The sequence below is a fragment of the Amblyraja radiata genome, chromosome 1 (genome assembly GCF_010909765.2).
Source record: "Amblyraja radiata isolate CabotCenter1 chromosome 1, sAmbRad1.1.pri, whole genome shotgun sequence".
Classification (NCBI taxonomy): domain Eukaryota; kingdom Metazoa; phylum Chordata; class Chondrichthyes; order Rajiformes; family Rajidae; genus Amblyraja; species Amblyraja radiata.
Window position 1 is genome coordinate 33806956 of NC_045956.1, and position 24517 is coordinate 33831472.

At 47.8% G+C, this 24517-nt stretch overlaps 1 protein-coding gene across 1 annotated transcript in view; it reads right to left on the reverse strand.

Moving 5' to 3' along the window:
• The window catches only part of LOC116972511 (G-rich sequence factor 1-like), a 36897-nt gene extending 14444 nt beyond the window's left edge, over positions 1 to 22453 (reverse strand). Inside the window, exons 1-5 of the mRNA XM_033020295.1 lie at positions 22169 to 22453; positions 17065 to 17215; positions 15027 to 15182; positions 11362 to 11505; positions 11082 to 11220 (exon numbers count right to left, since the gene is read on the reverse strand). Of these exons, the coding sequence (XP_032876186.1) occupies positions 11082 to 11220; positions 11362 to 11505; positions 15027 to 15182; positions 17065 to 17215; positions 22169 to 22393 (815 nt within the window). The 5' untranslated portion in view covers positions 22394 to 22453. The remainder of the gene's footprint in view (positions 1 to 11081; positions 11221 to 11361; positions 11506 to 15026; positions 15183 to 17064; positions 17216 to 22168) is intronic.
• Between the last annotated feature and the right edge of the window lie 2064 nt (positions 22454 to 24517).

Sequence of the window (24517 nt, forward strand, 5' to 3'; positions counted from 1 at the left end):
TTCTTACCTACAGACCAGTAGAGTATTGTCATACCCAAGCACATCCCCGATTAGCAAGTGTACAGAAATAGTCCACTGATCCCGCATGCAAGAGACACCATGTTCCAAGTCCAGTCCGTGCTCTAGTTGTTATGAGCGGTGCCCGTTCCAGGCGAGCCCCAGGCTGCTGCAGGGCCTCCAGCCGTTGCCTTCCTTGGACGTGTGGATCGTCCAGTGAACCCACGTCCCTCTCCTCACCCGTCCACTTTTGTTCCCCGGGGTTCCTCCCACAGCCGGCCTCACCTTCTCTCCACAAACTTTTCCTTTCCTTCACATCACCGCAGTTGTTTGCCTTCCTCCCGTCTCCACTTTCCTCTGTGCTTGCTTTAAACTTTGATTACATTTACAGATCAGATAAGAGGCAGGCAAGGTGTTTCTTCTTGCCACTTGCTCCCTGCTGACCCCTGGCACAGAAACTAAGGAGTAGGCCATTTGAGTCATCGAACCTGCTCTGCAATCATACACTACCATGTTTCTGCACTCACTCCACAACCTACCATTTCTTTATATGTCCTCCTGAAATGTTCAGCATGTTAGTCTTCACTATCCCCTGTATTAAAGAGTTTTACAGTTTGTAATCCTGAAGCATAGTCATGCAGCACAGAAACAGGCCCTTCAGCCCAACTTGTCCACTTGACAGGCCCAATTGCCTGTCTTTGGCCCAAATCCTTCCAAACCTTTCCTATCTAAGATCCAAAATCGCTAAAAGTTGCAGAGCGGGGCTGGACAGACTTGGATTGTTTTCTCTGGAATGCCAGAGTTTGAGGAGAGACCTGATAGAAGTATATAAAATTATGAGCGGCATATATAAGGTAGAGTCAGAAGATTTTCCCCGAGGGTGTTAAAGTCAAATACCAGAGGGTGCAGTTTTAAGATGAGAGGGGCAATGTTTGAAAGAAATATGTGGAGCAAGTTTTTTATTTACACAGTGGGTGGTGGGTGCCTGGAACTTGCTGCCAGGAGTGGTGGTGGAGGCAGATATGATAGTGGTGTTTTGGACGGGCACATGAATATGCAGGGAATGGGAAGGATGTGGATCACGCGCAGGCAGATAAAGTGTTGGTCTTGGCATCATGTTCAGCATGACATTATTAGCCAAAGAGCCTGTTCCTGTGCTGCACTGGTCTATGTTCGAAGATTGCGCTGAAAGTAGCAACTCTTTGCCTGCTGGTGCCAGAAGAGAATCTACAATCATTGGATACAATCGCCACAATTCTTCTATATCTCCATTCCATTTGGAATTTGAGGGTATGAGAGGTCTCGGTCAAGTTGACGGGAGCAGGTTATTTTAGGGGAAAGGAACATCGGCCAAGTGGGATGTTTTTTAAAAGAGTGCTGACGAAAGCTCAGGTTATGTACGTCCCCGTTAGAGTGAAGGGCAAAGCAGGCAAACGTCAGGAAGCTTGGCTGACGAGGGAAATTGAGATGTTAGTCAAAAACAAGAAGGATGCATGACACAGGTATAGGTAGCTGGGATCAAGTGCATCCCTGGTGGAGTTTCGGGAACTAAGGAGTAAACTAAAAAAGGAAATCAGGGCAAAAAGGGGCCAGGAGATAGCTCTGACAGGTAGATTTAAGGACAATGCCAAGATATTTTATAAATACATGAGGGTGAAAAGGGTAACTAGAGAAAGAGTGGGACCTCACAGGAATCAAAGCGGTCACCTCTGTGTGGAGCCCCAGGAGATGGGCAAGGTCCTAAATGAGTATTTCTCCTCTGTATTTACCAAGGAGAAAGACAGTAGGACGGAGGAAATTGGAGCAGCCACTGGAAGTGTCTTGAGAGCAGTCAGGGTTACTGTTGAAGAAGTACTGAAGGTACAGTCATGTTTGAAGGTAGACAAATCTCCAGGGCCTGATCTGATATATCCGAGGACATTGTGAGAAATTAGAGAGGAAATCGCGGGAGCCCTGGTTGAAATTTACGAGCCATCCATAAATACAGGAAGACTGGAGGGTGGCAAATGTTCTGCCTCTTTTCAAGAAGGGCTGCAGGGAAAATACTGGGAACTATAGGCCGGTGAGCTTAACATCTGTAGTTGGTAAGTTACTGGAGAGTATTCTGAGGGATAGTAGTTGGTAAGTTACTGGAGAGGGATAGGTTATACAGGCAATTGGATGGGCAACGGCTGATTATGGATAGTCAGCATGGTTTTGTACGTGGGAGGTCGTGTCTCACAAACCTTCAAGATCGGCAGGTGAAAGAGTGAGTGTGGTAATTGGCTGAGGAAGTTAATTAGCAAATCGGTAAGTTAGCAAATTAGTGCCTTAGTCAATTTATTAGCTAACATAAGAAAGGTTTGCTCTGGGGGAGCGGCCTTGTCCTGGGCAGTGCCTTGTAAGAAAAGTGCGAGTCTTTGGCTCGAGAGTCTTGTGAGAAAAGTGCGAGTCATTGGCACGAGAGTCTTCGGCGAGGAGGCTGAGGGAGGAGTCTACGCCAAAAGTTGGAGAGGGTGAGACGCAGTGAAGAAATGGCAGGGAAGCTGATTCAGTGTGATGCTTGCAGGATGTGGGAGGTCAGGGACACAGCTGGTGCCTCTGGCTGCTACAACTGGGGAAAGTGTATCCAGCTTCAGCTCCTGAAGGACCATGTTGGGGCACTGGAGAGGCAACAGGATGACCTCAAGATCATCCGGGAAAAGAGAGTTTCCTGGACAGGACCTACAGCGAGATCGTCACACCGAAGATACCGGAAGATCGAAGGTGGGTGATGATGATCTTCTCCATGGATTGTCACCTTGTCGTGGTGGAGAAGCTTGTGTGGAGCTGAGATCCTGAGAGCGATGCCGTCTGGAGCTATGCTCCTGGTAGGGCCACCCATGGCGGTAAGGTCGAGGGGGAGGTCTCTGACACAGAGCAATCCAACCAAGACCTCAACGGTGGAACAGGTGGAGGATAATGGCTGACCTTAGTGGAGCGTAACAACGGCTGGGAAGGCGGATGAAGGCTGCAGCAGAAACGAGTCTCCGGTCGTCTTGGACTCCATGCCACTGGATCCTGACCCAGATCTGTCAAGGACCGTGTGGTAGCTGTCTGTGCATCGGTCTCCCCACGTTAAACAAAGTCACGCACAGGCGTCCTCCATATAGGGAGTGGCACCCTGGAGACACTCATGGCCAGCCTTGACCAAAGGGGGCCTAAGAAGACGATGAGGAAGGGAAACATAGAAAATAGGTGCAGGAGTAGGCCATTCGGCTCTTCGAGCCTGCACTGCCATTCAATATGATCATAGCTGATCATCCAACTCAGTATCCTGAAGATTGGAGTACAGGAGACCCTGGGGGATGTACCTCTTGAAAACAGGCTCACCCTCTTGGAAGCTGTCGGGACAGAAGACACTGCCAGTCTGAGCGGGGGACAGGTCTGTGAGTCAAAACATGGCGCTGAAGCAAAGCCAAAGAGACAGAGGTCAGGCAGAGCCGTGGTAGTCGGGGATTCCATCGTGAGGGGTACAGACAAGGGTTTCTCCGGCAAAAGCGGGATTCAAGGATGGTGTGTTGCCTCCCTGGTGCCATGATCCAGGATGTCACGGACCGATTGCAGGGCATCCCAAAGGGTGAAGGCGAAGTGGTAGTGCATGTTGTAGGTATGTTGCAAAGCCTACCTGAAGCGTCGCTGAAAATCTGTCACTGCGGGTGTGCGCGATTTTGGCGCCGTTTAGAGGGGGGCGGGTTTAAAACGCGATTTGCTCTAGGCTGTTCAAATCGAAGATGTTCAGTCTAGTTAATTATTAACGAAAAATCGCTGGAAGACCCCGTCGCAAAAGCTATTATTAGTTTTAAAGGTCTCGTATAATAGTTATAGTAGTTTAAAAATCAATCTCTAAACCCGCGACCACCGGCAGCTGTCAGGGTCGCATAGAACAAATAACAGAAGGTATGCTGCTTATTTTTACATTAAAAAGGGCTTCTTAAGATCCCTTTATACAAAGTTTAATATTGCGAGTAGCTCATTTTGGGCCCATTATATCCCGCAGTATTTTTCTGGGCATTTGAGGGCACAAGTCTAGCGCAATGTGAACGTTCTAAACCAGCGCGTTCACAGGATCCCACTAGAAAGCTGATTTAAAATGGACTTTAATTTACAGCAATTGAACACTAAATTCCTTCCATTTGGCCTATAAATTAATGTAATTGAGATTTAAAAATCATGTTTTATTGTGAATTATTTATGAATATTATTTGGACACTTAGGCTATTTAAAAATGTTAATCATTTATTAAGAAATGGATAGATGTTTAGATCTAGTAATTGAAGTTTGAAATTAGCTACTCTTGGGTAACTAACTAATTATATGCTTTAATTTCAGGTCATCCAAGTAAGATTATTTTATATTTGTTTCAGAATGGTTCAATCTACGATAACTGAAAATTTCATTCAGTTATCTTAATTTTTAAGAAGGTTATGGGCTTTTGACTGCACACGATCACAGCTTTTTTGTTATGTCCATAGAAAATCAATAGGGAACAAGATGCAAATTTCCGAATATGAAAATGGCCATAACTTTTTAAATACTTGAGATATGAAAGTGAATTAGGTGTCAAATTAAACTTCTTTTTATGCTTTATCTGATGGGATAAATTACAGACTTGATTTTTTAAATCTCAAAATTTTGTAACATTGCTACATGTTGGCACAAATGACGTCGGGAAGAAGAGGAAAGAGATTCTGCAGCGCGACTTCAGAGAGCTCGAAAGAAGGCTGAAAAGCAGGACCTTCAGGGTGGTTATTCTATGTTCGCTCTTCTGGGTGAGATGCTAACTGCATTTCGTTGTCTCTGTATTGTACACTGCACAATGACAATAAAGATTGAATCTGAATCTGGTATCTCCGGTTTGCTTCCAGTTCCTCGTGCTGGTGAGGGCAGGAACAGGGTGTTAGGGGGATCTGAATGTGTGGCTGAGGATCTGGGGCAGGGGTTTAGATTCTTAGACCACTGGCATCTGTTTTGGGGTACGGGTGAATTGTACAAAAGGGACGGGTTGCACCTTAACAGGCGGGGGACCAGCATTCTGGCAGGCAGGTTTGCCACTGCTACACGGGTGGGTTTAAACTAAATAGTGGGAGGGGAAGACAAATTAGAAATACAAGGAAATAGGAATCAATGTGAAAGGTGAGGTGAGTAATGGATTAAAATGATTATATATGAATGCGCAAAATATAAGAAGTAAAGTGGATGAGCTTGAGGCTCAGCTAGAGATTGGTAGATATGACATTGTGGGGATTACAGAGACATGGCTGCAGGAGGATCGGGACTGGGAACTGAATATTCAAGGTTATACGTCCTATAGAAAGGACAGGCAGGTGGGCAGAGGAGGCGGGGTAGCCTTGTTGGTGAGGAATGAAATTCAGTCCCTTGCGAGGTAACCATATAACAACAACAATTTTTACAGCACGGAAACAGGCCATCTCGACCCCTCTAGTCCGTGCCGAACACATAATCTCCCCTAGTCCCATATACCTGCGCTCAGACCATAACCCTCCATTCCTTTCCCATCCATATAACTATCCAATTTATTTTTAAATGATAAAAGCGAACCTGCCTCCACCACCTTCACTGGAAGCTCATTCCACACAGCTACCACTCTCTGAGTAAAGAAGTTCCCCCTCATGTTACCCCTAAACTTCAGTCCCTTAATTCTCAAGTCATGTCCCCTTGTTTGAATCTTCCCTACTCTCAGTGGGAAAAGCTTTTCCACGTCAACTCTGTCTATCCCTCTCATCATTTTAAAAACCTCTATCAAGTCCCCCCTTAACCTTCTGCGCTCCAAAGAATAAAGCCCTAACTTGTTCAACCTTTCTCTGTAACTTAGTTGCTGAAACCCAGGCAACATTCTTGTAAATCTCCTCTGTACTCTCTCTATTTTGTTGACATCCTTCCTATAATTAGGCGACCAAAATTGTACACCATACTCCAGAATTGGCCTCACCAATGCCTTGTACAATTTTAACATTACATCCCAACTTCTATACTCAATGCTCTGATTTATAAAGGCCAGCACACCAAAAGCTTTCTTTACCACCCTATCTACATGAGATTCCACTTTCATGGAACTGTGCACAGTTATTCCCAGATCCCTCTGTTCACCTACATTCTTCAATTCCCTACCATTTACCATGTACGTCCTATTTTGATTTGTCCTGCCAAGATGTAGCACCTCACACTTATCAGCATTAAACTCCATCTGCCATCTTTCAGCCCACTCTTCCAACTGGCATAAATCTCTCTGTAGACTTTGAAACTCTTCATTACCCGCAACCCCACCTATCTTAGTATCATCTGCATACTTACTAATCCAATTTACCACACCATCGTCCAGATCATTGATGTACATGACAAACAACAGTGGACCCAACACAGATCCCTGTGGCACCCCACTCGTCACTGGCCTCCAACCTGACAAACAACCATCCACCATTACTCTCTGGCATCTCCCATTCAGCCACTGTTGAATCCATCTTGCTACTCCACCATTAATACCCAACCATTGAACCTTCTTAACCAACCTTCCATGAGGAACCTTGTCAAAGGCCTTACTGAAGTCCATATACACAACATCCACTGCTTTACCCTCATCAATTTCCCGAGTAACATCTTCAAAAAATTCAAGAAGATTAGTTAAACATGACCTTCCAGGCACAAATCCATGTTGACTGTTCCTAATCAGTCCCTGTTTATCCAGATGCTTATATATATTATCTCTAAGTATTCTTTCCATTAATTTGCCCACCACTGACGTCAAACTAATAGGTCTATAATTGCTAGGTTTACTCTTAGACCCCTTTTTAAACAATGGAACAACATGCGCAGTACGCCAATCCTCCGGCACTATTCCCGTTTCTAATTACATTTGAGGTGTGACATAGGGACTGATGGTGTAGAGTCGCTGTGGATAGAATTGAGGAATTGTACACTAATGGGAGTTATCTACAGGCAAGTTGCAGCAGGAGTTAAAATTGGCATGTAACAAAGGTAATGCCACTGTGGTTATGGGAGATTTCAATATGCAGGTAGACTGGGAAAATCAGGTTGGTTCTGGACCACAAGAAAGGGAGTTTGTAGAGTGCCTCTGAGATGGATTCTTAGAGCAGCTTGTACTGGAGCATACCAGAGAGAAGGCAATTCTAGATTTAGTGTTGTCCAATGAACCAGATTTAATAAGGGTCCCTGGCACCAATCTCCCAAGGAAGCAGTGGACGACGCTGAATAGATTCAGGACTGGACATGGCCCCTGCTTGGCCAGCCTTCACAAATGGGGCAGCAGTCCAACCCCATGGTGTGCTTGTGGAGAGCAGCAAACAATGCAACACCTCATTGAAGCATGCCCTCAACAAAGACTCAAAGGAGGACTTGTCACCCTTCATACAGCAGATCAAGAGGCAACTGCTTGGCTAAAGGACTTTGCATTCGCTAAATAAAATAAGGGAACTCAAGGTAAAGGAACAACTAAGAGGTAGTGACCATAATATGATAAGTTTTAACCTGCAATTTGAGAGGAACAAGGTTAAATCAGAAGTGTCAGTGTTACAGTTGATTAAAGGGGACTATGAAGGCATGAGAGGAGCTGGCCAAGGTCGACTGGAAAAGGATCCTAGCAGGAATGACGGTGGAACAACAATGGCAGGATTTTCAGGGCATAAATCAGAAGATGCAGGATCACTTCATTCAAAAAAGAGGAAGAAAGACTCTAAGGGAGTAAGAGGCAACCGTGGCTGACAAGGGAAGTTAGGGAAGGAATAAAACTAAAAGAAAAGCTGTATAACATAGCAAAGAGTAGCGGAAAGCCAGAGGATTGGGAAACTTTCAAAGGACAACAGAAGTGACAAAAAGGGCAATACAGGGTGAAAAGATGAAGTACGAGGGTAAGCTGGCCAAGAATATAAAGAAGGATAGTAAAAGCTTCTTTAGGTATGTTAAGAGAACAAGATTAGTAAAGACAAATGTGGGTCCCTTGAAGACAGAAACAGGTGAAATTATCATGGGGAACAAGGAAATGGCAGAAGAGTTGAACAGGTACTTTGGTTCTGTCTTCACTAAGGAAGACACAAACAATCTCCCAGATGCACTAGAGGACAGAGGATCTAGGGAGACAGAGGAACTGAAAGACATTTGCATTAGGTGAGAAATAGTATTGGGTAGACTGATGGAACTGAAGGATGATAAATCCCCAGGGCCTGATGGTCTGCATCCCGGGGTACTCAAGGAGGTGGCTCTAGAAATCGTGGACGCATTGGTGATCATTTTCCAATGTTCTATAGATTCAGGATCAGTTCCTGTGGGTTGGAGGGTAGCTAATGTTATCCCACTTTTCAAGAAAGGAGCAAGAGAGAAAACAAGGAATTATAGACCAGTTAGCCTGACATCGGTGGTGGGGAAGATGCTGGAGTCAATTATTAAAGAAGTAACAAAGGCGCAATTGGATTGCAGTAAAAGGGTTGGTCCAAGTCAGCATGGATTTATGAAGGGGAAATCCTGCTTGACTAATCTGGAATTTTTTGAGGATGTGACAAGTAAAATGGATGAAGGAGAGCCAGTGGCTGTAGTGTATCTGGACTTTCAGAAATCCTTTGATAAGATCCCACACAGGAGATTAGTGGGGAAAATTAGAGCACATGGTATTGGGGGTAGGGTATTGACATCGATAGAGAATTGGTTGGTAGACAGGAAACAGAGTTGGAATAAACGTGTCCCTGTCAGAATGGCAGGCAGTGGCGAGTGGAGTGCCGCAAGGCTCGGTGTTGGGGCCGCAACTATTTACAATATATATTATTGATTTAGATGATGGGATTAAAAGTAACACAAGCAAATTTGCAGATGACACAAAACTGGGTGGCAGTGTGAACTGCAAAAAGGATGCCAGGAGGTTGCAGGGTGACATGGACAGGTTGGGTGAGTGGGCAGATGCATGGCAAATGCAATATAATGTAGATAAATGTGAGGTTATCTACTTTGGCAGCAAAAACAAGGAGGCAGATTATTATCTCAATGGTGTCAGATTACGAAAAAAGGAAGTGCAACGAGACCTGGGTGTCCTTGTACACCAGTCACTGAAAGTAAACATGCAGGTACAGCAGGCAGTGAAGAAAGCTTATGGCATGTTGGCCTTCTTAACAAGAGGATTTGAGTATAGGAGTAAAGAGGTCCTTCTGCAGTTGTGCAGGGCCCTGGTGAGACCACATCTGGAGTATTGTGTGCAGTTTTGGTCTCCTAATTTGAGGGAGGACATTCTTGCAATTGAGGCAGTGCAGCGTAGGTTCACGAGGTTAATCCCCGGGATGACGGGTCTGTCATATGAGGAAAGATTGGAAAGACTGGCTTGTTTTCACTGGAATTTAGAAGGATGAGAGGGTATCTTATAGAAATGTAAAAAATTATAAAAGGACTGAACAAGCTTGATGCAGGAAAAATGTTCCCAATGTTGGGGGAATCCAGAAGCAGGGGCCAGTCTAAGAATAACAGGGAGGCCATTTAAAACTGTGATGAGAAAAACCGTTTTCACCCAGAGAGTTGTGAATCACCATGATCACAAAGAATGACGGTGCTGGCTCGAAGGGCCAAATGGCCTCCTCGACCTATTTTCTATGTCTATGTCTAGATCTGAATGTCTATGTCTAAATCTATGTCTAAACCTAAAGATGTGACAATAGACAATAGACAAAAAGGTCGATGAGGGCAGTGCTGTAGAAGTTGTGTACATCGACTTCAGTAAGGCATTCGACAAGTTTCCACATTGCTTTGGAAGGTTAGATTCCATGGGATCCAAAAAAGATAGCTGAATGGATAGCAAGTTGGCTCATCACTACTCCATAACTACTCTACACAGGCAGCACCCGTAGTCATGATATAACACGGGTCTCTGGTGCTGTGAGGCAGCAGTTCTACCACTGCGCCACTGTGCCGTATTGATCACCTTGTGTCCTTTTGCCAGAACACGATCCTCTCTCATAATCCACACATTGATCCATGCATGCCCCAACAATTCGGAAACAACTCCATCCAAGACCGTGGGAAATTTGGACGCAGAGAGTTTTGGACGCAGCCCAGACCATCACGCAAACCAACCTCCAGCGACACTTCAAGCGGCCTCAGCAAGGCCAGAAGCATAAACAAGGATCTGTCTCACCCCGGTCACTCCCACTTCTCCCCTCTCCCTTGGAAGAGGTACAGGAGTGTGAAAACGCACACCTCCAGATTCAGGGACAGTTTTTTCCCAGCTATTATCAGGCAACTGAACCATCTGCTCAACAGCTAGAGAGGGGTCCTGACCTCCCATCTACCTCATTGGAGACCCTTGGACTATCTTTAATCGGACTAAACATTATTTTCCCTGTCCTGTATCTGTACATTGTGGATGGCTTAATTGTAATCACATATAGTCTTTCCACTGACTGGATCATAAGGTCACATGTAATAGGAGCAGAATTAAGCCATTCAGCCCATCTAGTCTACTCCGCCATTCAATCATGGCTGATCTATCTCTCCCTCCTAACCCCATTCTCCTGCCTTTTCCTCTGACATTCGTACTAATTAAGAATCTATCTATCTCCGCCTTAAAAATATCAATTGACTTGGCCTCCACAGCCTTCTGTGGCAATGAATTCCATGCAACAAGAAGCTTTTCACAGTACCTCGGTACACGTGACAATAATAGACTAAACTAATCAGATAACAGACAATAGGTGCAGGAGTAGGCCATTTGGCTCTTCAAGCTAGCACCGCCATTCAATGTGATCATGGCTGATCATCCACAATCAGTACCCCGTTCCTGCCTTCTCCCCATATCCCCTGACTCCGCTATCTTTAAGAGCCCTATCTAGCTCTCTCTTGAAAGTATCCAGAGAACCGGCCTCCACCGTAGAGAATTCCACAGACTCACAACTCTGTGTGTGAAAAAGTGTTTCCTCACCTCCGTTCTAAATGGCTTACCCCTTATTCTTAAACTGTGGCCCCTGGTTCAGGACTCCCCCAACATCGAGAACATGTTTCCTGCCTCTTCCGCCATTTGCCGACCTGAGCACTTGGGTTGTTGATCCGTTACGTACCTGGACCCGATCGTCTCTCGGTCCTTTGCCAGGGCTCGCTCTGCCATCTCCGGAGATGTAAACTGAACGATAGCATCGCCAGTGTTTCTGCCGCGGTGATCTCTGGTCATAATCACGCCGTCTTCTACAATCTCCAAACCTGCAGTTAATGTTGACAAAAGAGAGTAAATTCTTAGGTTGTTCCGGCTTCCTCCCACATCTCAAAGGTGTGCGGGCGTGTACCAATGTTTCTAACACAAAGGATCAAGGGGACAAGAGTGAGTGGAGAGGATCAACTAACCGGAAAAGAAGCGAACGATGTCCTCGGTGCTGCAGCTAAACGGGAGCCCCCTCAGGCGGACAACACTGCCGTCCGGCATCTCCTTGCCACCGGAGTGGAGGCGCTTCAGAAGGAAGTCCACATCACTGCTGCTCAGCTCAAACACTAAGGCCACAGAGAGAAAAGGTGTGGTCAGTTTGCCATTCCTACCCATGAACCTCATCCCCTTCTTCATCTTATCCCATCAGTAAGTCAGAGACCCAAACAAGTGCAGACGCAATCAGATCACATGAACTGCATCAATATAATCGTCAAACTCAAGTACAGTGGTAACAATGCTGCTTTACTAAAGACACAAAATGCTGGATTTTTTCTATTACAAATCTGAAATTGTGGAGTACAGAGGCAAATAAATAAATGATGGGTCTTTGTCCCAAACATTATGGACGGCACTATATGAAGAGGTACAAAGAGCAAATGAATGATCAGGGAATATGAACGGATAGGCACAGGAACCTTCTTCAAATTGTAAAAGAGGGGGAAAGCTGGAATTGAGGTGGGCGGAATAATTTATTGTTCATACTGTGCGGTTGAGACCCATCCAAGAAGAATGACATGCACATTGGAGGAGCAGCACCTCATATTCCCCGCGAGTACCTTACAGCCCAATGGTATAAAAGTTAAATTCTCCAATATTAGATAACAAACCAACCACAAACTCTTTTTCCTCCACCTCCCTTCCCTGTGTTCCCTGAAATTGAAATTAAAAATTAAATTGAAATTAAATTAAAATTGAATCTGAATCTGTGCCCCATCTGGATGCGCACCCATTTCTCCCACTGCCCCTCTCCCCGGTCCACTTCCACCTATGTCCCTTCCACTGGCTTCAAATCTCTTGCCTCTTTTCTCCTTATCTCTCAGCCCGTTGTCTCGTTTTCATAACCAGCCTTTGTCCACCCCTGTGCATATCAACCCTCCCCACTGGTACCCACCTACCACTTGCCAGGGCTTGTCCCGCCCCATTAAAACATAGGAACATAGAAAAGGTGTAGGTGTAGGAGTAGGCCATTCAATATGATCATGGCTGATCATCCAAAACAGTACCCCATATCCCTTGATTCCCCTAGCCCTAAGAGCTAAATCTAACTCTCTCCTGAAAGTCAGACAGTATTATGATACATTTGTTATAGCGAGTCAGAGTCACACAGCACGGAAACAGGCTGTTCAGACAACCTTCCCCCCATTGACGAACTGTACACTGCAAGGGCCAGGACGCTAGCGGGTAAGATCATCTCTGACCCCTCTCACCCTGGCCACAAACTCTTTGAATCACTTCCCTCTGGAAGGCGACTCTGGACTGTCGAAGCTGCCACAGCCAGACATAAAAACATTTTTTTTCCACGAGTAGTAGCTCTGCTCAATAACCAAAAATTTGTAGCCTCCTTTTGCTCTGGTATTTTATTTCATTCACATGTTTAATCAATGTTTTATTCTTAATGCTTAATGTTTCATGTGTCATTCTTAATTGTCACTATGTCGTGTTGTTACTTGTGGGCGGAGCACCAAGGCAAATTCCTTGTATGTGTACATACTTGGCCAATAAACATAGGCGTCAGCCTATACACGGGCCACTTATGGTCGAACCCTCGTCATGAGGTACGAGGGCGGGCACGTGACGTCATGGGCTAGAGGGAGTGTCCTGCTACTTGAGGTTATCTCACCTCGAGACCTTAGCAGTCAACCGGTAGCTGAGCCCGAGAGAACAACCTCGCTCAGCTACAGCAACAATGTTAATATAGTTAGCGCACCAACCTAACGTGTCGAACCTGAATAAACGACTGTTTGAACCGGCCTGACGTCTCACCTTTATTCACCACGTTTGGTGCCGCTACAATTCATTCATTGCTCATGCCGACCAAGATGCCCCATCTACACTAGTCCCACCTCCGGTCCAAATCCCTCTAAACCTGTCCTATCCCTGTACCTGCCCAAATGTCTCTTAAAAATTATGATAGTACCTGGCTCAACTACCTCCTCCGGCAGCTCGTTCCATAAACCCACCACCCTTTGTGTAGGTTACCTAAGTTACCCTTCAGATTCCTATTACATCTTTCCCCCCTCGCCTTAAACCCTATGCCCTCATCCTCGATTCCCCTACTCTGGGCAAAAGACTGTGCATTTATTTACCTTATTTACCAGATCTATTCCTCTCATGTGAAAGCACACCTCTATAAGATTACCCCTCATCCTCTTGTGCTCCAAGGAATAGAGTTGTAGTGCAGCCTGCAAGTGCAATAGTTTTCATCTATATAGGGCCTCAAACAAGGTGACACAAGGCAAGATTCCCTCACCCACCACCAACCGAGGGAAGAGGAGAACAATGCTTTTATTGAAAACCACAGTAGCTGCTAACACCACTGGCTGACACTCACAGTACAGTCATGTGTACTGGGAGGACATTAAAGGCCGAGACAACTACTTTCTGGCTGGAAGAGAAAGATTCATAACACCACTCTAAAATGAACAAGGGCGATGCCACTGTTTAAATTCCAATGGTTATCCCTTGACCATCATTAGTCGAAAAATAAAATGCTATAAAACCATGTGCAGTTAAATGGCATCAATGAACCCGACACATTGTTCCCAATCAAAAGAGTTGATCATTCAGTCATAAGCTGCTGATTCAACATTGGATTATGTGCTGGCAGAGGAGATTAGTGCTGCACAGTGGTGCAGCGGTAGAGTTGCTGCCTCACAGCCCTAGAGATCCCGGTTCGATCCTGACTGCGGGTGCTGTCTATACAGTTGCTACGTTCTTCCTGTGACTGCGTGGGTTTTCTCCGGGTGCTCTGGTTTCCTCCTACATTCCAAAGACATACAGGTTTGTAGGCTAATTGGCTTCGGTAAATTGTCCCTAGTGTGTAGGATAGTGCTGGTACACGGGGTGATCACCAGTCGATGCTGACTCGGTGGGCCAAAAGGGTCTATTTCCGTGCTGTACCTCTAAAGTCTAATAGTCTTTAGTCATGTTCTGCACAAATGTTGTGAGATAAAGGGCCTGTTCCTGTGCCGCACTGTTCATCGTTCTATGCATTGTTTGAACACTTGAAAAAAAGAACAATGCACAGAGAGGTGAGAGAGCCATGGGAGGGAATTTTTCAGAGAGCCAGTGAGGCAAGAATGGAGCAGCCTTAAGATTAGTGGAGGAACATGGGACACCAACAAGCTCCTGGAGGAACAGCAGCTTGAGCAGCATCTGTGAGCGAGGAGGTTCAGGTTTATTATGGTCACGTGTACCGAGGAAGTGAAAAGCTATGTTTTGCATGGTTCCCCATCAAATCAGATAATATTATGCATAAATAGAATCGTCAAACTCAAGTACAATAGGTAGAGCAAAGTGCAGAATATAGTTCTCAGCATTGTAGCGCATCAGTTCCAGAGACAAAGTCCAATGTCTGCAATGGGGTAGAGGTGAATCAGACAGCACCCTAGCTTATGGAGGGACCGTTCAGAAGCCTGATAACAGAGAGGAAGAAGCTGTTCCTGAGTCTGATGGTGCGCGCTTTCAAGCTTCTGTACCTTCTGCTGGACGGGAGTGGGAAAAGGAGGAATGGCTTTACCTAGCATGGTGTGAGAAGGGGGGAAGGAGTGAAGCAGGCTATTGACCGCATCACGTTTCAGCCTACCTTCAATGTAGCGCTGCCCGAGGTACTTCCTGTGCTTCTCCACAGCCTTCCGCACATCCTCTGCCGACTGCAGTTCAATAATTGCTTCCCCGCTGGGCTTGCCGGCTCGGTTGCACAGGAAGTGCACGCCCCCAACACCGTTCACCACTCCGCAATCTGCAACAGGGGACAGGGCATTGTGAATCCAAACCCCGTCCGCAGTCCAACCTTCGGCACCAGACCCAGCCCTGAGACCGACAGACATCCACACCAGTCCCACACAGCAGAACAGAACCCACTCGCGAGGGCAGGTAAATGCACACAGCCTTCCTCCCAGAGTAGTTTACTTTAGTTTAGAGACATGGCATGGACACAGGTCCTTCGGCACACCGAGTCCGCGCCTGCCAGCGATCCCCGCAAACTAACACTACCCTACACACACTCGTGACAATTTTTACATTTAATCCAAGCCAATTAACCTACAAACCTGTATGTCTTTGGAGCGTGGGAGGAAACCGAAGATTTCAGACAAAACCCACACGTCACGGGGAGAAGGTACTGTGCAAACTCCTTACAGACAAGCATTCGTAGTCAAGGGTAGGGGAATCAAGAATAAGAGCACGTAGGTTTAAGGTAAAGAGTGCAGAGATGATTTACCAGGACATTGTCAGGACTCAAGGGAAAAGTTTGGTAGGCTAGGATTTGGAGCACATGAGGCTGAGTGGTGATTGTATAGAGGTATAAAAACATGAGGGGAATAGACAGGGTGAATGCACATTCTTTTACCCAGTAGGGGAATCAAGAACTAGAAGACATAGGTTTACGGTAATAGGAACCTGAGGGGCAACCTTTTCACACAGTGTATGGAACAAGCTGCCAGAGGAGGTCGTTGAGCAGGTACTATAACAACATTTAAAATACATTTTGACATTCATGGATAGAACAGGTTTTGAGGGATATGGGCTAAGCATGGGCAGGTGGGACTAGTATAGATAGGTGACCTTGGCCGGCATTGATGAGTTTGAGCCGAAGGGCCTGTTTCCTTGCTGTATGACTCTATGTGTAGGCACACAAAATGCATTAAAGGCAGAACATTGGGCATCTGGGCGAGACAATGGAGCAGCGGGTAGAGCCGGGCCAGAGACCGCGATCGATCTTGACCTCGGGTGCTGTCGGTGTGGAGTTTGCATGTTCTCCCTGTGACCGTGCGGGCTTCCTCCGGGTTTCCCCCCCCACATCCCAAAGACCTGGGCCCTGTTTCCATACTGTATATCTAAACAAATTCTAGAAATGCACAACAGGTCTGGAATGTTAGTGGAGAGAACAGGGCGTGCACTCACCAGCCTGGTGAGCTTTCGCCCGTATACAATGGCTTGCTGGGGGGAAATTTGATGCTGATCGGCCCATGAAACGAGATTACGTTCAGTTGGAGCTTTAACGACAGCCGATTAGCTGCCTGGGTGAATTTCGAGTAGGAACAGCAGATGCTGGTTTAAACCGAAGATAGACACAAAAAACGTCGCCCATTCCGTCCCTCCAGAGATGTTGCCTGTGCTGCTGAGTTACTCTAGTTTGTGTCTACCTTTGATTGAATTTAGACTTTACTTTAGCGATACTGTGCGCAAACAGGCCCTTCAGTCCACCGAGTCCCCACGGACCAGCGATCATCCCGTGCACTAGAACCATCCTACACGCTAAGGACAATTTACAATTTTACCAAAGCCAATTAACCTACAAATCTGTGCTTCATTGGAGTGTGGGAGGAAACTGGAGCACCCGGAGAAAACCCACGCGGTCACAGAGAGAACATACAAACTCTGTACAGGCAGCACCCGTAGTCAGGATGGAACTCGGGTCTCTGGCACTGTGAGGCAGCAACTCTAACGCTGCTCCACCGTGCCGCCCATCCCTTTGGCACATTGTGGGCCAAAAGGCCTGTTCCTGTGCTGTATTGTTCTATGTTAATTCTGACATGAGGATATATTTTAGGGACGCATCCCGGAAAACGGCAATTGTCAGGAAGAGAAAAAAAGAGCATGTGTAGGTTGAATTTGCTTACCCGAGAAAAACTCCAGCACATCGTCAACAGAGCAAGACCAGGGCAGGCCGCGAGCTTTCACCACAAACACATTCTGTTCCATCTCGAAGAGCATGGGCTCATAGTCAGGTAGTGGCGGGTACTCTTCCACCTGGAACGGCTGCCGCGAATCCTGGGTGACACGAATAAAACAAGTGGCCAAGTTACTGAGGTCATCCTATCACCAACTAGAGAGTAGTCCTGACCTCCCAGCTACTGCATTGGAGACCCTCGCACTATCTTTAATCAGACTTCACTGGACTTTATCTTGATCCCCTTGATCCTGTATCTGCACACTGTGGACGGTTTGATTGTAACCATGTAAGGTCTTTCCACTGACGGGATAGCATGCAACAAAAAAACTTTTCACTGCTCCTCGGTAAATGTTGACTATAATAAACAACACTCTGGAACCAACTCAGCAAAAGGACATCAGTGGCATTACAGAGAACAGTTCAGCACAGGAACAGGCCCCATGGTCCATAATGTCCAAACTAAACACGATGCCAAGTTAAAACAAATCTCTTCTACCTGTATGTTATCTATATCCCTCCATTCCTTGCATATTTAACATCTCTGGAGAATATGGACACAGAGTGCTGGAGTAACTCAGCGGGTCAGGCAGCATCTCTGGAGAACATGGATAGGTGACATTTCGGTTGCTGCCATCTGCTGCATTATACCTGGTCTGAAGAAGGGTTTTGCCTATCCATGTTCTCTAGGGATGCTGCCTGACTCGCTGAGTTATTCCAGCACTTTGAGACTTTTTTAGGGGGTAAACTAGCATCTGCAGTTCTTTGTAACAGCTGTATATCCCAACTTCTAGTCGCCCCATTACAGGAAAGATGTGGAGGCTTTGGAGGAGGTTTACCAGAATGCTGCCTGGATTAGAGGGTTTCAGATACAAGAGGAGATTGGATAGACTAGGATTGTTTACTCTGGAAGTTGAGGGGAGTGAAAGAAGTTTATAAAATGATGAGAGGACTATATAGGGCAGAACCGTTTTGTCCCAAGGGTGGAAATGTACAGGGCAGTTATAAGGTGAGTGAGTGTAGGTTGATTGGTGATATGTGGAGCAAGTGTAGTGGGGGCCCGGAATACTATAACCAAAATCAGTTACAAAATGATCAGTGATAACGAGGGTTGCCCTGTTAGTTTGTGACTGAATGTGCACTATATGTATTGGTATATCATGGTTCTGGGCACCATGTTAAAGGCAAGATATTGTCAAGCTGGAAAGGGTACAGAGAAGATTTACGAGGATGTTGCCAGGACTAGAGGGTCTGAGCTATAGGGAGAGGTTGTGCAGGCTGGGACTCTATTCCTTGGAGCGCAGGAAGATGAGGGGTGATCTCATAGAGGAATATATGTATATAATATATATATAAAATCATGAGAGGAATATATTGGGTAGATGCACTGAGTCTCTTGCCCAGAGTAGGGGGATCGAGGGTCAGAGGGCAAAGGTTTAAGTTTAAGGGGGAAAAGTTTAAACAGGAATCTGAGGGGTAACATTTCCACACAAAGGGTGGTGGAAGTATGGTGGGCTGGGACTATCCCAACGTTTAAGCAAGTTAGACAGGTTTGTACGGACATGGACCAAACGCGGGCAGGTGGGACTAGTGTAGCTGGGATACGTTGGGCGGAAAGGCGTTTCTCCACTGTAACACTCTATATGGGCATGGACTGCTGCACAGACATCCCCCCTCCCCCCCCTTTGGTATCACAGCACCCAGGCCTGCAGCTGGTCAGTAACAGAGACCAGGTCATTCACACAACCACTGAGGGCATGACAAAGCAGTGATTGATCCCATTGCTCCAGCAAAACACTGCCCTCTACGGCCCACCACTGTGCATTGTTAGGGTATCCACCCTTAAACAATCCTGCAGCACCATCTCATCTTTCAAAAGTAGTTTACAACCCAACGCAATCAACATTGAATTCCCCAAGTTTATGTCCCCTCCGCTCCCCCCATCGCATTCCTGTGCCCCTCCCGGTATTCAGAGTATTATAGCTTCGGGTCACTTCTACAGACTCGGTCAGTCTCAGTGAAGTCTTAGTTTGAAGAAGGATGTTCCATTGGAACATGTTCCCATGTTCTCCAGAGATGCTGCCTGAGGCGCTGAGTTACTCCAGCAATCTGTGTCCATGGTCTCCAGAGATGCTGCCTGACCCGCTGAGTTACTCCAGCATTTTTTGTCTATCTGAGTTTGAAGAAGCGTCCTGAGCTGAAACAGTGTCTGACCATTCCCTCCACAAATGCTGCCTGAGTTTAGTCATTGTCATAAAATCATACAGCACGGAAACAGGCCCTTTGGCCCAACTTGCCCACACCGACCAACATGTCCCTGCTACACTAGTGCCACCTGCGATACTGGCCCAGATCCCTAAACCTGTGTCCGATCCATGTGCTTGTCGAAATGTTTCTTAAACGTTGTGGTAGTCCCTGCCTCAACTACCTCCTCTAGCAGCTTGTTCTACAGCCACCACCCTTTGCATGAAAAAGTTGCTCCTCAGGTTCCTATTAAATCTTTCTCCTCTTACCTTAAACCTATGTCTTCTGGCTCTTGATTCCCTTACTCTGGGCAAAAAACTCTGTGCGTTTACCCAATCTATTCCACTCATGATTTTATACACTTCTATTAGATCGCCCCTCATCCTCCTGCGCTCAAAGGAATAGAGTCCCAGCCTGCTCAACCTCTCCCTCTAGCTCAGACCCGTGACAACATCTTTCCTTTCACATGGTGACCAATATGTGGTCTCACCAATGTCTAACACAACTGCAACATGACCACCCAACATCTATACTCAATACTCTGTTTTTTAGTTTAGAGATACAAACCGGAAACAGGCCATTCGGCCCACCGGGTCTGTACCGACCAACGATCCCTGCACATTAACACTATCCTACACACATTAGGGATAATTTTTACACATACATATGTGTAATTAACCTATATATCTCTACATCTTTGGAGTGTGGGAGGTAACCGAAGCCAGTCATACAGTGTGGAAACAGGCCATTCGGCCCAACCTGCCCACACCGGCCAACATGTCCCAGCTACACTAGTCCCACTTGCCCGCATTGGGTCCTTATGCCTCCAAACCTGTCCTATCCATGTACCTGTCGAACTGCTTCTTAAATCTTGGGAGAGTCCCTGTCTCAACTACCTTGTGCAGGCACGGGAAAAATGTACAAACTCCGTACAGACACCACCCGTGGTCAGGATCCAACCCGGGTCTACTGCAGCGCCACTATGGCCGCCCGGCCACTCTGGCCGGTGAAAGCCTTTTGACCACGCTATCACCTTTGACGCCATTTTGAAGGAACTATGTACATGCACTCCTAGATCCTTCTGCTCCCCAAAGGCCTACCATTAACTGTGTAGTCCTGCCCATGTTAGACGTCCCAAAATGCAACACCTCACATTTCTCTGTATTAAGTTCCATCAACCATTCCTCCGCCCACCTGGGCAATCGATCAAAATCCTGCTGCAATTCTTGACAACCATCTTCACCATCTCCAAAGCCACCGACTTTTGTGTCGTCTGCAAACTTGCTAACCACACCTTGTACGTTCCCATCTCATTGGTATAAACAATGACAAACAGCAATGGGAAATGTGCGGTGTTGCATTTTGGGAGCACAAACATGGGCAGAACGTACACATTAAACAGGAGGGCTCTGGGGAGTGTTGTCGAGCAGAGGGATCTAAGAATACAGGTTCATAGTTTGTTGAAAGTGGCATCACAGGCAGATAGGGTGGTCAAAAAGGCTTTTGGCACATTGGCCTTTATCAATCAGAGCATCGAGTATAGATGAGGGGACATGGTGCAGTTATATAAAACGTTGGTGAGGCCCCATTAGATTGGGTAGATGCATAGATCCGGGAGATGCGTAGAGTCTCATGCTCAGCGTAGAGCAATCAAGAACATGAGGACATAGGTTTAAGGTGAGGGGGGGGAAAGATTTAATAGGAATCCAAGGGGTAACTTTTTCACCCGGTGTATGGAACGAGCTGCCGGAGGAGGTAGTTAAGCCAGGTACTATCACAATGTTTAAGAAACAATTAAGACAGATATATATATATATATATATGTATATATATGTATATGACATGTTTACAGGGATATAAGCCAGATGCAGGCAGCTGGGACTCGTGCAGATGGGGCATGTCAATTGGTTAGGTGGGCAAGTTAGGCTGAAGGGTATGTTGTACGCTGTAAGACCCTACAACCAAAGATCATAGCTCCTCTATGATCTTTGCTACAACTCCAGATTTAGTGAGGGGAAATCCAGGCTTTAAAAGACATTTGAACAGGTATGTGGATAGGACAGGTTTAGATGGATATGGGTCAAACACAGGCAGGTGGCACTATTGTAGATGGGGCATGGACAAGTAGGACCTATACCTGTGCTAGTGAGAGGCTGGAGCCCTGGAGTACACCGGGTCAAATTATTTATGCTGGTAGGGGGAAATGGTCCGAAGGTGATGTGGCACTTCCCCCCCACCCCCCCCCCCCCCCACACCAGAGCTCTGCAACACCCCTCACCCCCACCTTCCATTCCCCACCCTAGGGGGACCATTCCCCCACCAACATCTCCCATCCCCTTCCCACCTCAGGGACCTTCCATTCCTGCCTCTGCCCCCTCACCGCGACCCTCATCCCTGGGATCTTCATCTTCCCTCCCTCCACCTCCCACAGGAAACCCCCACACAAGAGGCCATGCACACCTTGATCGCCCAAACGTCCACCCTCTAGCCATGTGAAGCCCCCAGTCCTGGGGGAACCCCAACTCTCCTCCCACCCTCGTTACCCCGCTCCCTCTCCCCCCCCCCTTCTCCCTTCCCCCCCTCTGCCTCTCCCCCTCCTCCCTCTCTCACCTTTCCTCCCCGTCCCTCTCTCCCCCCTCCTATCTCACTTGCTCCCTCTCCAAGTTACTCTCCCTCCCCTCTCTACCTCTCCCCCTTCCCCCCACTCTCTCCCTCCCCCCCCCTCTCTCCTTCCCCCTCTCTCTCTCCCACCCACTACCCCTCTCTCGTCCCTCTCTCTCTCTCTACCCCCTCTCTCGCCCCGTCCTCACCTGTGAGATCCACCTCCGTGTTGCCGCCGCCGGCCTCCACCCGCGGCCTTCCCACGGCGGCAGTAGCAGCAGCAGCGGTGTGGATGTGGATGTGGATGTGGATGTCGGGGCTGAGGGGGATCGCGGCCACGGGCGGCCCGACACCGAGTGAGCGCCGGCCCGGACACGGACACTGAGGTTGAGCAGAGCGCCGAGCCTGCACCAGCCGCCGCCGCCACCGGCCATGGAGTCCGGATCACCCGCCGCTGCCGCTCCCTGCCTGCCTGCCTGACCCGGCCCAGCCCAGCAACGCCGACAGCGCCGGTCCTCCCACCGCTGCTCCACACCCTGCCCGACCCGGCCCAGCCCAGCCCAGCAACGCCGACAGCGCCGGTCCTCCCACCGCTGCTCCACACCCTGCCCGACCCAGCCCAGCCCAGTCCTCCCACCGCTGCTCCACACCCTGCCCGACCCAGCCCAGCCCGGTCCTCCCACCGCTGCTCCACACCCTGCCTGACCCGGCCCAGCCCAGCAACGCCGACAGCGCCGGTCCTCCCACCGCCCGCCTGCCTGAAGGATCGGGGTGTGACGGTCCTCCGGCCGCAGCGCCCCCTCACGTGGGGAGAGGAAGGAGGACCAGGAGCACAAGGAGGAGAATGGCTTAAGAATGAACTGCAGATGCTGGTAAAATCGAAGGTGGAAGCAAAATGCTGGAGTAAGTGAGCGGGACAGGCAGCATCAAAGATCTTATAGCAGAGAATCTTTGGGCAGCATCGCTGGAGAGAAGGGATGGGCGGCGTTTCGGGTCGAGACCCTTCTTCAGACGAGGAGTGCGGGTCCTCCGGCCGCAGCGCCCCCTCAGGCGTGGAGAGGGGGAGGAGAAGGACGGTCCTCCCCCCGCAGCGCCCCCCTCAGGCACGGCGACTCCCCCTCCCCCTTCCATCACTCTCCCCTCCTCCCTCCCCCTTCCATCACTCTCCCCTCCTCCCTCCACCCTCCCCCTTCCATCACTCTCCCCTCCTCCCTCCACCCTCCCCCTCCCATCACTCTCCCCTCCTCCCTCCACCCTCCCCTTCCATCCCTCTCCCCTCCTCCCTCCCCCTTCCATCACTCTCCCCTCCTCCCTCCACCCTCCCCCTTCCATCACTCTCCCCTCCTCCCTCCACCCTCCCCTTCCATCACTCTCCCCTCCTCCCTCCCCCTTCCATCACTCTCCCCTCCTCCCTCCCCCTTCCATCACTCTCCCCTCCTCCCTCCACCCTCCCCCTTCCATCACTCTCCCCTCCACCCTCCCCCTTCCATCACTCTCCCCTCCTCCCTCCCCCTTCCATCACTCTCCCCTCCTCCCTCCCCCTTCCATCACTCTCCCCTCCTCCCTCCCCCTCACATCACTCTGTCCCCTCCCCTCTCCTCCTCCTTCTCCCCCTCAGTCGCTGACCGGCTGCCAAGGTAGACACGGGAGGTCGAGTGCATTGTTGATAAAGTTGGCGATATATTCATCTGATGACCGTTTGTTTGTAAACTGTCAATATAGGGAGGTTTCACGGCAGTCGGGTCACGATCCATGACCCGTACGGTTGCTACGCTACTCCAAATGGAGTACACGCGATGAACTGCAGGTAGGCACTTACCATTGTTTCCAGCGTAGCGGGCCCGTTAAAACCCGCTGAAATGGTCAATTTTTTGCGCTGTAAATAATTATGGAAATCTGGATAAGCGTGTGAGACATTTAACATACTTCAGAATTCCAAAAGTGAGGAGAAATGACGGTAGATAAAAACGAGAGCTGAAGGGAGAGCCAGAGTGCTTGGCCGTTTGGCCGTTTGCTCACTGCATTTCATCAACAGTAAGGCATTATTTGTGTTTTTTCTTGATTCCTTTGTCATCTAAAAAGTTTCAGAAGTGATAAATCTGGCTGTAATTTTTTTAAATCGCCCATGGTTCTGGTGGGTTTTTACATACAAAATGAAAACGCATCTGAAGAAACATTTACGGCCAGATTTATCACTTCTGAGAATTTTTAGATACCAAAGGAATCAAGAAAAAACACAAATAATGCCTTCCTTGATGAAATGCAGTGAGCAAACGCGATAATTCCCAATATTTTCAATGTTTACCAAGCACTTTAGCTGCTGTAGTCCCTTCAGTTCTCGCTTCTCTATACCTTCATTTCGTTTCACGTTTGGAATTCTAAAGTTGGGTACATGTCTCTCACACTTACCCCGACTCCCACAATTTATTTCAGCGCAAAAATTCAACATTTTGGCGGTTTTTAACAGGTTGGAAAGTACGCGTTTCTAGCATTAATAAAGCGGCCTTTTCACGGGGCGACTTGACGCAAGAATTAACCAGAGTTTAACATCGTGGGAA